General features: G+C 37.7%; 1 protein-coding gene across 3 annotated transcripts in view; it reads right to left on the reverse strand.

Annotated features, from left to right (window-relative positions):
- Nucleotides 1-1976: 1976 nt before the first annotated feature.
- The window catches only part of NAP1L1 (nucleosome assembly protein 1-like 1), a 15693-nt gene continuing 3217 nt past the window's right edge, over nucleotides 1977-14452 (reverse strand). The window contains exons 4-14 of one of the 3 annotated variants that reach the window (XM_009080333.1): nucleotides 11979-12120; nucleotides 11435-11515; nucleotides 11051-11179; nucleotides 10485-10556; nucleotides 9690-9829; nucleotides 8031-8176; nucleotides 7917-7936; nucleotides 6631-6753; nucleotides 5607-5642; nucleotides 5150-5197; nucleotides 1977-2705 (exon numbers count right to left, since the gene is read on the reverse strand). In XM_009080333.1, coding sequence (XP_009078581.1) covers nucleotides 2670-2705; nucleotides 5150-5197; nucleotides 5607-5642; nucleotides 6631-6753; nucleotides 7917-7936; nucleotides 8031-8176; nucleotides 9690-9829; nucleotides 10485-10556; nucleotides 11051-11179; nucleotides 11435-11515; nucleotides 11979-12120 — 973 coding nt within the window. In that variant the 3' untranslated portion in view covers nucleotides 1977-2669. Of the gene's footprint in view, nucleotides 2706-5149; nucleotides 5201-5606; nucleotides 5643-6630; nucleotides 6754-7916; nucleotides 7937-8030; nucleotides 8177-9689; nucleotides 9830-10484; nucleotides 10557-11050; nucleotides 11180-11434; nucleotides 11516-11978; nucleotides 12121-14452 lie in introns of all 3 variants that reach the window. The other 2 variants (XM_009080334.1, XM_009080332.1) reach the window with 2 other exon arrangements.

Consider the following 14452-nt stretch of genomic DNA (forward strand, 5'->3'; position numbering starts at 1 on the left):
TAAGCACCAGAACAGTTTTTATTAACCAATGCCATAAGAACTGGCACCTCATTTATATTATATCTTCCCTTTTGCTGCAGTCTGCACAAGAACTGATGATTTACAACTAGCATATCAATCTAGAGAGAAGCTTACCAAAGTCTGTCAATAGAGATGGATTTATGGCCCTGGATCTTGCAGGCTGCAGGTGCTTTGATGTCTACCAATTCTCCTTTTCAAACATTATATCCCATTGTATGACATGAAAATATTAAATGAGAAAGCAATCAAAGAGCAAGCCAAATTTGTTAACTGCAGTGATTTTAGAAACTTAAGACAACTTTTAACAGTGCATTTTCTTTTTAAGATAGAATTGCCAGATGCTGTTAGCAAAAATGGGCTAGATCTAAGTAAGGACTTCAGAGACTTACGGCCAGAAGTATGAACCCCAAAGCCCTACATTAACGACTGCTCAAGCTCGTAACGTACCATCAGTTTGGTCTCTACATGCCCTCAAGTTTTTAAACTTCAACTTAACCCTGCAAGATGTTCAGAGAAGAGACCATGTGAAGCCCAAACACCTGGCAGGGCCGGTGCCTTAAACGATAAGCATATTCTGATACACAAGAACACAATCACATTTACTTTAACACACACAGCTACCAGAGAGTGATTGTTAACCTTTCATTGCTGTATTTTCCAATGCTATGAGATCTATGTGTTACCTAAAAAACACGTAAGATCACAGTTTCTACAGTGCTGTTTTATATACAGCTATAAAATAACATGAGCTCCTCCTCCCAAATCCAGTTATCTGGAGAGGAGGAAGACGAAGCCTGATACGGGATCTCAGAATAAAGCAGTGCAATACTTAAGCCTTGAATGACTAAAAAAAAAAAGTATAAACCACAAAACAAAAACAGTTTAGTCAGAGAACACTAAACCCATGTCCTCTCAGGGGGAGCTGAGGACTCAGAAGGGGAACTTGAGGTATTACCCTCCAATCAATAGACATGCTACAGAAATTCTTCCACCAGCTCCATCCTCATGTGGTTGTTGCCTCCTGCTTGCCCTGCTCTTTTCAAACCTTTACAGCTAAGTCGGTGTAACAGTAGCATTAAAAAAAAGTAGCTACTGCAGAAATAGATCTGGACAACAGCTAGACCCTACAAGGTCCCTTCCATCCCCAAAAAGGTCTCTAGCTACTTGCTTAGATCAGAACGTACATAGTTATGTGAAGTACAAGACTGCAATGGAGTACAGTAGCATCCTACTGACTGGGAAAACTCAAGAGGGAATCCATTAGGTTCATAGTCTCTTTCAGCTGAGTGTGTTCAAATCCACATCTTGTCAAGCACTTCTGCTGCCAGGCTAGAGGCAAAGTTAGTATAAGGAAGATCTTCTAGCCCATGTGTTTCACCTGACAACAAATATCCAATATGGATGGAAGTATGAACCTGCAAACATGCAAACAGAAGCACAGTGAACAGAATATTAGATGAAGAAAGAGGATTTCCTTTGGGTTTGTTTCCTCCTTCGTAGGTGCTTGAGAGACTGAGAACAAACTAGAATATAGCCAAGTGTTCCAGTACTCCCTTAGGCTGCAGGGTAGGCTTTGTTCAGGACAATGTAGCTCTGTCTATACAGACTGAAAATCCAAGGCATTTTGCTCCAGATTTCATACTAGTAGGCAATGCCTTAGAGAGTTGGGCACAGCAATACCGAAGTCCTTTATCAGATCTAGTCCCAATTCTAAGAACCTGTCTTCTCTAAAATGACAGTGTCAACCAATCACTGAAACATGTAGCTCAGCTTCACAAGTATCATACTGCAAATGGAAAGTACGGATCAAACTTTCCAAACTATTGTGTTTGTTTTTGAAATGCTATATAATTTTTCAGTAATTACCAACTTTTGTTTCTTGTAAAACATGAACTGCAGCATGTAAGATATGCCTTACCAGTTTACACATGCAAATACACACAATAAAACAAGACTAGCTTCTGAAAATACTAGGTTTTATTCACACCCCAGTGGTAAACAATAACCTTAACATAATGGCTAGGTTTCTTTTGTAGATCACCGTGTCACATAAAATACAAAACCCATAGCATAAACAAGCTGACACCTATGAATGTTTAATGTGGTCTCGTTGGAAATTAAACAAGTTGTACTAGTCTTCTCAAGTAGTCAAATTCCAAATGCATCATCATCTCCTAGTTAGTACAAGTCACTGCCATTTCTCTAACAAAGTAATGAAGGCACAGCTAGTGCAAGCAGACTTAAACCCGTTCAGACTACTGGGCTGAAAAAATACTTTGGTTGGTTCTTCAGGAGAAAGTTTTATCTAAACAAATATTGGTCTCAGTTAACAGTTCTGATAATCTTCACAGCTGCAGTCTAATAGCTACATGACAAAGACTTCACAAGAACCAAACTATGTAGCATTGAATTAACATTCATGCTTTAGGGGATTTACTGCATTCTACATATTGGCAGAAAATTATACTGTTAAAATGCTAGGTAGATTGAACCTACATTTTAAACTGGTTCTTATGTGTTTGATTTCTTTTTTTAACAAATTGGTTACTTAATTCTACCAAGATACAAAACATAAGGCTGTAAGTAACTAATAGTTTTATTTAGGCTATTACAGTGCAGGTAATCCTCAAGGCCACATACACACTGCTTCACTGCTGCTTGCATTCTGCTGGGTTTTGATCCTTCTGTTGAGAAAAAAAGAAAACATCAGTTTAGACAAACCAGTATTTTAAAAGAACTATCAATATTGCTAAGCAGACTTTCACAAGTTGCAGTATTCTAGTTTTTTCATATTTTCCCTCACACTAATTATCTATTATTAGCAATACCACTGTCTTTGGATGTGGCAATATCCACACTGCATTTATTTTGGGTTTGTTAGTGCATCAGTATACAATCCAGAACAAACATCACTCAGAACAAAGTGTGATGAAAGACACTGTAACTGGAAAAAAGAGAATACTTATGTGAAGTAACAAAAAACTTGGCTCAGAAGCAGCATCCAGGTCGTCCTCACAGTTTGAGACAGAACAAACTTCCTACGGACAGTAACAAGGGCATGGCCTTAATCCAGAAGCCACTGTAGAGCAATCCAATGAAATGCCAAATCACAGTATGTCCTTAACACTCTGGAAACATCTTTTGCAATAAATTTCAGTTGTTAGAAAATTCTAACATAGAAAATTTCTTTTGTTATATTGAAACAGACAACGAATAGTATGTCACAGTAAAATTTGAAGGTTTTTTTTTTTAAAAAGTTCCTTCTTTTGGGGGCAGTGTTCAGTTGCAAGTTTCACTCCACTGTCTTGGTCTGGATAGCTGCTTCAGGTCCATGGTGCTTTAATAAATTCAGCTGGCTTTCAGCCTGAGATCAGCTTACAACTATTTATTCTTATGTCAATACATTATAGTACCACTACTGTCTCTAGTCCTTTGGCAGTTCTCTCTGAAACTGAGCATACAGTGTTGCCCTTTCTCAGTTCTGTTTTGCCAAGAAAAGCAATCTGAAATGGAAATAAGAAGGCCAACTTGCAGCTGGTTTTATTTTGATTCCAAAACTTTTTTGACTAGGAAGCAATTTGAATACACTGTATCAGATGAAACATCACCAAGAGGCTGCACATTCTGACTAACTGTTCTGTATCCTATGCCTTTCTAGATACAATGATAAGATTATCTACTTCTTTCAATAGCACTTTGATAGTAGCTCAACACATTCCTACTGAGAAACACATGGTGCCTCCTCACTTGAAATGGCAAGGAATTTTACAGGAAGCATTTTGGAGTACTTCACATAGACTCCATTTTCATCTCTGCAACTTTCACCTACCTCCATCAGATGCTTTCAGGTGGCCAGAGGTGCCTTTCCCTTAGCTATTAAAAAGCTGTGAACTGAGTGGCTCACAATTACTTTTCCAGCCTGACTAGTGATTTGCCCTTCCAACAGAGTAAGAAAGCTGCCAGTTGCTCCTGGCTGTTCACATTGTAGTACTTGGCTGTAGATGCATTCCTGAACCTTGACTTCTGCTACCTTGAACAATAAAAACCTTGCTATTTATCTACCCTGGAAAAGCTTCAGTTTTGTGTTCTGTTGGGAAAATCTGCGCCAGAGCCAGCTTGTAACAAGTTCTGAAAAACTGAACCTGGATTACACAGTTCTCTGCATGTTCTTACAACTATTGAACAGTATTTTCATCATTACAGAACCACAGAATCAATGAGGTTGAAAAAGACCTCTGTGATCACCAAGTCCAACTTATGACCTAACACCACTGTGTCACCTAGACCATGACACTAAGTGCCACCTCCAGTCTTTTCCCAAACACCTCCAGGGAAACTAACTTCACCACTTCCCTGGGTAGACCATCCCAATGTTTAATCACCCATTCTGGGAAGAAATTCCTCCTAATGTCTAACCTAAACCTCCCATGGCACAGCTTGGGACTATGTCTCTCATCCTGTCACTAGTTTCCTGAGAGAAGAGATTGAGCCCAACTGGCTCCAACCTCCTGTCAGGGAGTTGTGGAGAGTGATAATGTCACCCTTGAGTCTCCTCTTCCCCAGGCTAAATAACCCCAGTTCTCACAGCTGCTCCTTGTGTTCCAGACCCTTCACCTGCTCCATTCCCTTCTCTGGACATGCTCCAGCCCATCAATGTCCCTGTTCTCTGAACATGCTCCAGCACGAAAATGTCCTTCTTGAGGTGAGGGGCCCAGAACTGGACACAGGACTCAAGGTATGGCTTTATCAGTGCTGAGTACAGGGGGACAATCACTTCCCCAGTCCTCCTGACCACAGTACTTTTGATACAGGCCAGGATGCCATTTGCCTTCTTGGCTACTGCAGCAACCTGCTGCAAGACAAGTTTCTAGAAAAGCAAGCCTGACTAACCTCAGTGCTCAATGCCAAAAGTTAGTCTTACAAAACGATTCTTGGAGAAAGAACTTTACAAAGTTTCTTTACCAATATTAGTCTGTCAGAACTGGTACTGAAATAGCCTCAGCCAAACCATACTCACCATAGGAAGAACTGATTAAATAATTTGACTAAAACCAAGATTTAACATGCTTAAAATTTTAAATGTCTGCAAGCATACACAAGACTTCAAACATTCATTGTAACTCCTTACTTTTGGGTCATACTCAGGATCATTTTCATCATCGGCTTCTTCTTCTCCCTCCTGAAAGAAAACACTTGTTTATATTTCTCTAGCTTAGTCACATTCAGCTTCCTGAGCCATTTTCATGAAAATTAAGATTCAATTATGCTCAGAAATACATTAATTATCATTTTATGTTACACATACTGTATTAGTTTACCCTTCACAAAACATATCCTCTATTGACATCAGTGGCAACTTAATTTGTAAGATACCTCAAGGGTTGTTTTAGTTTGGCTTGGGGTTTTTTTTTTTTGCTTTGCTGTTTTTTGAAAATGATTCACCCAAGATCCACAAAACAATGTGCTGCATCTTACTTCATAAATAATTCATAAGTGTCCAGAGCATTCAAAACTAAAGGAACTCTTATTCCATATAACAAATTACAACACGGAAACTTTTAGAATCAAGTGCATCTTCATCTTACCTCATCATCTGCCTCTTCATCACCTTCTTCATCATACTAGGAGAGAAAATAAATGGTTTTAATAGCATCATAAATGCAGCTCAAGTACAGCCAGATAACTCAACTAGATGGCATAGACCACACTGTATTATGCTCTTAAGAGAGTTTCTGTATCTGTCAGATTAAAATATGCTCTATGCATCACAGCATGAGCAATGTTCCATCTCTTAAAATAAGCTCTGACAGAGAAGCCTGTGCACCCTTTGATGCAAGGCTGAAGGAACTGATTAGACTGCAGTACCACCTGCGTGTGGCAGGGAGCCTCAGAGCCCATGGCAATTCCTACTGTCAGTACCTCCTCCCTCCTCCATCCCCAGCCAAGGGCTAACAGTTTGGTTTCTAAAAATTAATTTAAGGCAGGACTTATCTAAACTATCTTAACTGTCAAACTGCCCTTGTTTGAATGGAGGCAGGGGAGAGAAAGTGTTTCACCCATATAAAGTTCTAAGGTTTAGTGGTTTCTTGATTTCAAGTTTAGTTCCTTTAAAGCACTTAATTGAAGCTTTTGCAGAACTTGATTTGAGTATTTTGGCATGCTTTGAGCATGCTTATCTTGCATTTTTTAGTAAGAGTGCCTTCTTGAAAGGATGAGGCTTGAATCTTGGAACTGGGTAGCCCAGTATCACTGTAAGCATGAAGAACAGGCTGAGCAGCTAGATAAACAGACTAATTTGTCCTCTGGCAGCTCATTATAGTTCGATCAAAGTCCTGGGCACACCACTCTAGGAATGCCTTATACACAAAATTCTACTAAGACATCCTCTAGATGTTCAGTTTCTACCCCTACTTTTGCCACAAAACTCTGAAGTCACTACTTCAAAGACGAATTACTTTCATGCTGCTTTTTACTGAACACTCCAGGAAGCTCTGCTGAAAGTAACATCGATATATCCCATTCTAAAGATACCAGTGTGAGAAATTACCCAAGGTCTTGAAGCAGCATTATTTCAAAGTTTTTAGTGTTTTGAAAGAACATTACACTCACATCATCATCATCATCTTCAATAGCTTCTCCTGTGAAGTACAACACTGACCGGGGGACTATGCGCTCACGCAGGAAATGACCTATTTCAAAGTCTGCAGCAAGGATTGCCTCAGAATCATCATCCTGCACAAAACAACATACAGTGATAACTACTTTGGAGACAAACACGAGTTGCAGGGGTTTTGATGTGGCCAGATTTATACAAATCCCATGTACTTATTTTTTTGTTTCAAGACTTGTTTTATAGAATTGAAATTGAAGAGCCAAGTTTGACACTTGAAACAGCTCACCTACATTCTGCCGTGGGGAGCTGCTGCTCAGTGAGCTTAATTACACAAAATTCTGGAGTTTCACTTTTACTTTTCCCACCCCAACTTCTTTTTATTTCCAAGATTGTTTGATATCTTCCATAGACTTTCAGTTCATATGCACAATACCCTTAAAGATCAGAATAGCCAGTTGAGCCTATCTCGTTAAAAGACTTTACAACCTACAGTGCATCTCCTCCATGATTCCCATTAGACAAGCCACTGTGAAGCACCTGAACACCTAAAAATGCCCTCTGATCCAATCTCAGACTTTCACTCCTTCTCTTTTCAGACCAAGTGTTCTGCTCTCTCTCATCTAAGAAATTATCCTCAATTCAAAAGGCTTCTTTCTTTTCCTGTTTTTTTTTTAAAACATTATGAACATAAGCTTTGGTGTCCATGCCAACTGGAGCTCTGGCAGCATGCTTCTAGAAGCTCTAATCATATTTCTCACTCAAGCTCCATAACGTATTCCCCACTGTTAAGTATTTTGGGTAGTTTTTCTCCTTATAAAGATATGGCTTATTGCCACAGTGAGCACATAGAAAATCAGGCTGTTGCAGTTCTCTATTCTTGTTTTATTACCTTCTCCAAGGCTTAATAAGCTTGGGAAATTTTTAACAGAATAAAATACAAACCAGATACATTCAGCCATTAGATAAAATCATCCAAACCAAGCCTGAAGGGAGAGACTTACACCACCCGTGCGATCAAGGACTAATAAGGAAGATCACTACATTTGTACAGCTGTTAACAATTCACAAGGTAGCTCTGAGGAAGGATAAACTGCTAAAGTTGACTAAATTCTATCATCCAACTTAACAAATACTCCCTCTAATAAAGAAAACTCAAGTACATACTAATCTTCACAAGTATTCTCAGTTAAATACAGAAGCAGTTAAAGCTGAAGCTGTTTAACAAATTCCCAAACAATTTCCACAAACACTTCACCTCTACATTTTAAATAAGCAAACTTACCAGGTCTCCATTTTCAGGAACTGTAGGGGGGGAAAAAAAAAAAAAAAAAAAAAGGTGTGAGTGAAGCACATTCTACATTTAAAGTTAATGTAGATAAACTAGTGTTCAGCTTACCTTCAGGAGGATTAAAGAAATTGAAGAACGAGTCATTTGAAACAGTTTTTGTCACTGTCCTAACTGTTCCACGGCCCTTATGTTTCTGCTTCTTCTTAATGGTTTTTAAAGTAACATTCTTTCCCTTTTTCCAGTCTATTTGGCAACTAAAGAGTAAAGAAAAAGGAAGAAGAAACCCAAACAAAAATCAGCTGCAGCTTAATATCATTTGCCTTGTCACAAGTACCTACTGAGCTTATTACAACTGCAAGTGACACAATGAATAGAAAATATTAAGGCAGTGTTTATTCACTGCTATCTTTTCATTAATTTGCACATTGAAAAGAGTAACAGGTTCATTTTAGGATTGAAGAGTTTCCATCCAGAGGTTTTTTCTTCTCCACTCAATCACTGAAATGCTAATTCATTACCTACCAAGTAGTACCTATCACATAATTTTTAGAGCTACCTATCCATTATAAAATAATGTCACATTTTAGTCATGTTACTAATATGCTAAAGTTGGCCACATCTATCATAGTAAGTCCTTAAAATAATGCATCAAGCAGGTGTGTAGTTTTTGGCTGATTTTGAGTTGTTTGTTTGTGAGGGTTTTATCTTCTTTTTTTATTTGTTTGAGTTTTGTGGTTTTAGTTTGGGTTTTTTAACTCTATCAGCTTACATGCTTCTCTAACAGTCAAAACATTCTAGTGACATGCAAATGAAGTCACATGAGTGAAACTATCTGTATTTGCAAAAGTTTCTGATCAGATTACTTTAAAGACTCAAAGGAAGGGAATGAACTGTTCTGAGACAAGAAGAGGCTGTCTTAGCTACAAAACAAAACAAGGATTAGGAATTAATCATTAAGTGACTGGGAAATTAAGTGTTAAATAAAAGTCACTATCAGCAACTGCAGATTAATAAAATGGTAAAACCAACCCCAACTATGCAGTGATAGGCTCTAACTTAGTTGTTAAGACTCAAAAGAGCAGCCAAAACATTAGAGATATAAACATGAAAGGAACTTAACAGGCCCACATGTACCCACAAGGATAAACATGTACAAGTCAGGTTTCTTTCATCCCTCTGTTCACAGAAAGAGGCACATGTACAGAACAAAGACTTTACTGAGAAAGGAGTGACAGCTTTTTAAAATTATGAGTAACCTGAAGTTAACAGGACATGACTGTTCTGTTTCTTAAGCAGACACTGAGAGGTAAACCTTCGACACTTATAAAACAAAATGGACAACTGCAATACAAAAAGTGAAAACTGGAAGAGACTTCCCAAAATGCTGCACAACAGAAATACAAAAAGACTAAAAGTGATCAACCAAATTTTGAAAAAGGCTATCAATGCTTACAAAAAGATACCACCATTCACCTTCCAATTCAGCTTCAGTGACTGCAGAACAGTACTTCTAGGTAAATACTGATTACATTTTTATTTATATTTATAATATATATGCTTATAAATTACGCAATATAAATATTTTTCTATAAAGTATTGAAGGTATTGATAACAACTAAAAAAATTCAAGTCCAACCCAGCTGTTCAGAAGTTATTAGGAGCAGTATCTTTCCAGCACCTTCCCAAAGATGCTGTAAAAGTCGACAATTGGAGAAAACTAAAGGAAGAAACTGTTCTATTGCCTTAAAGCCATCCATTAGCACTTACCCTGTACAACCCATGATTTCGGGTCCATCAAAGGAAAAGGGATCAGAATCATCTGGCTCCGACCTCATTCTATACGTCTTCGTCAACACTTCATTTGTGAAGTAGTCATTTGGTTCAAAATGAAATTCTAATGTGAAACTCTTAAAAAGAATTGCAGACCAACAACTTTAGTAATTTATAACACATACATTTAACTTCTAAATACCTAGAATCCCAAATCAAAAAATACACATGCAACAGAATACACCCCCTCCTCCCCCACTGAAATGGTGCACATCTATGACTTAATCTAGAATTTGCTACCAAAGTTGTGCCATAAAATCTCCAAATCTTTTAATTTACCATGTTGATCTTGCACATGTTAGTCAACATACTGATTCCAGCACTGGCTCAGATCTCCAAGCATACAGCTTTCCTGGTGCTCATGTATAGAGAGAACTTTTAAATTTAAAAATATTACAACTTAGCAAGTTGTCTGGATTTCTCCCAGGGAAATGATATCCAATTATAACAGTTATACAAAAAATACCTGAAAGTATTGAAATGCAAAGGTGAAACTTAAGTCATCAGATATTAAGGCAAATCCCATCAGAAGCTGAAGGTTAAATTTAGTATAAATTCATTCATGGGGTATTGCAAGGCTAGCACTAGGCCTTGTACTGTTTCTCAGAAGCAACAGCTGTGTATTTTCTCACAATTTCCACAAGACAATTGGCTATCAGAGAGCATGTTGCTAATATACAAGTAAGTCTTAAGGTAACACAAAAGTAATCTTATTTACTAAGTTAAACTAACCATAGGCTGTCCAGCTTCTGAAAATTTCACTTTTATATCTTTTAAGTATTTCAGGATAGGTTCATCATGTTCCTGTAAAGAAAACAGTGTGTTTAGTTTTCATAACATGAAATTATACAGATTTAAGACCCTGCAGAGATAAAAAGCCATGTTCAGAAGGAGTTTTCTTTAGAACAAAAACCTACTTACAGCACTGAAATGTTTTCATTAACGTGACCAGCAGATGGCAACAATGGCTGCACAGTCTCCAATGCTGTACACACTCAAAATCCATGCAAATATCCAGTACAGTTTTTAGCAATATTTAATATACATCTCACACACACTCCTATAAGCACAGAAAGTATATCACCATGGTAAAACAAGTTCAAACAATAGAACAGTAAGAAGGTATTTCAGTGCTCTACACTCTGAGGTCAATGAAGTACCAGAGATGACATCCAAGTAATGGTTCCATTTTTGCTCCCCAACAGACATACCAAGCAGTGCAGTGTTTCTATTCCTTTTTTAAGGACACTTGGATTACATAATAATGCAACTTCAAACAAACTTGGACCAACACCTACCTGAACCATATCACTGAGCAAGTCCACATTCTTGAATACTGTCAGCCAAAACTCAGGAATTCCTTTAGGGTCTTCTTTTTCTTCATCTTTTTTTTCATCCTCAATCTTGGCTTTCTCTTTCATTTGCTCCTTGAAAAAATAAAAATGTTAGGTGTTCTTAATTTTACAAGAGTGTCCATAAGGTTCATTAAGTTTTATGTTGATACCAGTATAGGTTAAATTTCATATGCATGCTTTAAGCAACCATTAAGAATTAATATCATTACTGTAAACAAGCAATCATCATGAACCCAGCTGTTTGTTTTCTTAAACTTCAGTTACTGTACTGAATCTTGTTTCATGCTAAGGCTTCAGTTATTGATGAGAGTCGATTAAAGTACTCACTGAAATTTCTTCTTCAACATCTGTTTTCCATTCACATTCTTCTTCTGTAGGTTCATAAATTGCATTGATGATTTCACTTCGCTAGAAGATTAAACCAAGAATATTTTAAAATTTCCTAGTCACTACAATCAGCAATGCCTTAACCGACAAATTCCTAATCCTAAATTACACAATTAGTAACATATTAACTATTTATCAAAACTTTTTCTTCTGGCTCTAGAAGACAGAGTCAGCAGTTAAAATGTTTTCAACACACTAAAATAAACACCAAAGTCCCAGAAAGGTTAGAATATCATCTGACATCTGCTCAATTAACAAAATGAGGCCTGGTGTATTGAAGGGATTTTGGTAACCATGAAACAGACTGAACCTTTTGCCCCTTGATCTTAATTGACATTCACATGGATGGCAAAAATGTATCAACTGAATTGAACGCGCACATGAGAACAAAGTAATTTAGAACGTGCATAATTTTTCAGTCTGTTATATTCCCTTGTGCTTTATCTGAAACTTTTACATACAAATCAGATTAGCAGTGAAATACCTTGTCAAATAAAGGCTGATAGAGAGCAGCATACTTCCTTTCCAGCTCATGAACTTCCTCATAGAATTTTGCTTCTATCTGTGCACACTGAACTTGCAGGTTCTTGAGAGCGTTCACACGTCTTTTAACAACTTTAGGCAAGCTGAAAAATCCAGTGAGAACTGTTACTAACACTACATTATGGACACATATTGATCCCTCCTTAACCAACACCCTTGCAAATTAGCCACCTTGTATCACAACAGATTTTACACTCTATGTTAAGCGTTAGAAAACTGTACAAACCAAAACTACAACCCGCTGGACCTTGCAGACTGAAACTATTAGCACAGGCTCTTAAACTGAACCTCAGTCCAAACCAGAGTATTCCAAACACCTGGCTCAATCATGAGACAAACTTTTGCAATAAACCTTCATTATATAAACAAGTTCTACATTATCAATAGACAGCATAGTAAATTCACAGGATTGAGCATAATTAAGAAAGGTCTCACCATGTATTCACTTGGTTTTATGAAAGAAAGTTCAAGACAGTTGAGTTATTCTTTGCTAAGGAATTTAATCTTCAAAATTCACTTGTTTCACTGAGCAAAGCAGCTGGTAGAACTGTCTTCTAATATAATGACACTCCCAAAGTGAGCCAGAACTATTTTGCTAAATGAGCCACTGTATTATAAATGTGCAAAAGGAAAGCAGTCAATGCATTCTTCATTATAAATAGTGGTCAGCTACAACTCTAGTATTAGTTTTACTTTAGTAAACTATGCTAACACAAATTTACTGTTAGGACAGAAAGCTACCTGTACCAAGGCTACTGGTAAGATTTATAGGGTAGTCTGCTGACAGCCTCCACTGGAAGGCCAAACCCCAACACATGCTAACAGAAGATCACTATGTCAACTTCCCATATTGATTTTATTTTAAGCAGTTCTGCCATGTTATTTACAACACAGTAGAAAGCAACTGCTTTTAATTGTTAGGACCAGTTTCAGATTAGAGGAATTACCCAGTAATGTATTAAACACTGAAGGCTCATACTGATTACTAAAACTATCTTATCTCTACTAGGCAGGACAAGCACATGTTCCAAAATGATTGTTCCCTTTAAAATACAGAACTCTTCTCCCTGACACCTTTATGCTCAACATGAATACACTGTTTCTGGTTACTAAGACAATATACCTATCACCATTAAAACAAGGTTTCCCTTAACCTTCGCTTTTGGAAAAATTAGATCTGCTACACAAACTACCAAAGCCACTTAAATTTAGGCACATACACTCATAAAGGGTTGATAGCATTCTTGTTACTCTGGTGTTTTTCCAGAAGTTAGTCAAGTTAATAATTCGCTATGATTTTATCAAGTACCGTATCAGAACTAGCAGCAATTTAAGAAGTAACTTGAGCTAGTTCAAGAAAAATGTATTAAGGAAGAAAATTAGTGTGACCACACACGTAAGTCATACAACAATCACCCACTTAATGTCACATGCATATATCTAGCCTAAGAGTACTGGTCCTAGCAACTGTATATAAAGCACTATGAAATTTCTACGACGTAGTGCCATACATGCAGCATGTCCAACTCTTAATTTGTCAGAATAAAGATTTTAGCCCCTTTTTAGAGAATCTAGAATATTTTTCACGTGTCAAGCTGCATATCATTACATTCTGTGCCAACAAGTTCACATTTCTCAATCTGTACATCCACTACCTTTATAAATTCTGTACTTCATAAAAAAATAAAGGCAGTTTCATGAAGGAGACAGCTCTTACGAAGTAAATCCAAAATGGAGAAGCAAACCAAGAAATCTGAACTGGATGTCACAGTGGCAACTAGAACCTGTAGCTCTGGATACAAGTCACTAACAAAAGTTATGATCACACAAGAACACACCTTCCTGTGAGCAGTTGAGGGAAATTCTGAAAGTAAGTTTTATAAGACATTAAGTCATTTCATTAAAGGACATTGAGGCAGTGGAGTAAGTTCAGTGAAGGGCTATGAGGCTCACAAATGGTCTAGTACACATGTTGTATGAGGAACAGCTGAGGGGACTGAGCTTGTTTAGCCTTGAGAAGAGGCAGCTCAGGAGTGACTTCATGGCTCTCTACAAGTCCCTGAATTTTTTCACTGTTAGGCTGGTCAGGCACTGAAATAGGCTGCCCAGGGAGGTGGTGGAGTTACCATCCCTGGAAGTGTTTACAGATATGGTTCAGGTAGGGCTTACAGCGGAGTGTCAGGTTAATAGCTGGAGTGGATGACCTTAAAAGTCTTCTCCAACCTTGATGATTCTATGATTAAAATTACTGTCACCAGACACAGGTGAAGAGGTAAGTTATTGGACAGCTGCTGAGCAGTTCAGAAATTCTAAGGCTGAGCAGACAGTTGTTTTCCTGGAACTGGTCTGGTTTCCTACCACCTTATGCACCTAGCTCCTTCAGAGCCCACATTAAGAGCTTTTAGCATCCCAGAT

Source organism: Acanthisitta chloris, unplaced genomic scaffold, assembly GCF_000695815.1.
Source record: "Acanthisitta chloris isolate BGI_N310 unplaced genomic scaffold, ASM69581v1 scaffold22318, whole genome shotgun sequence".
Taxonomy (NCBI): Eukaryota; Metazoa; Chordata; class Aves; order Passeriformes; family Acanthisittidae; genus Acanthisitta; species Acanthisitta chloris.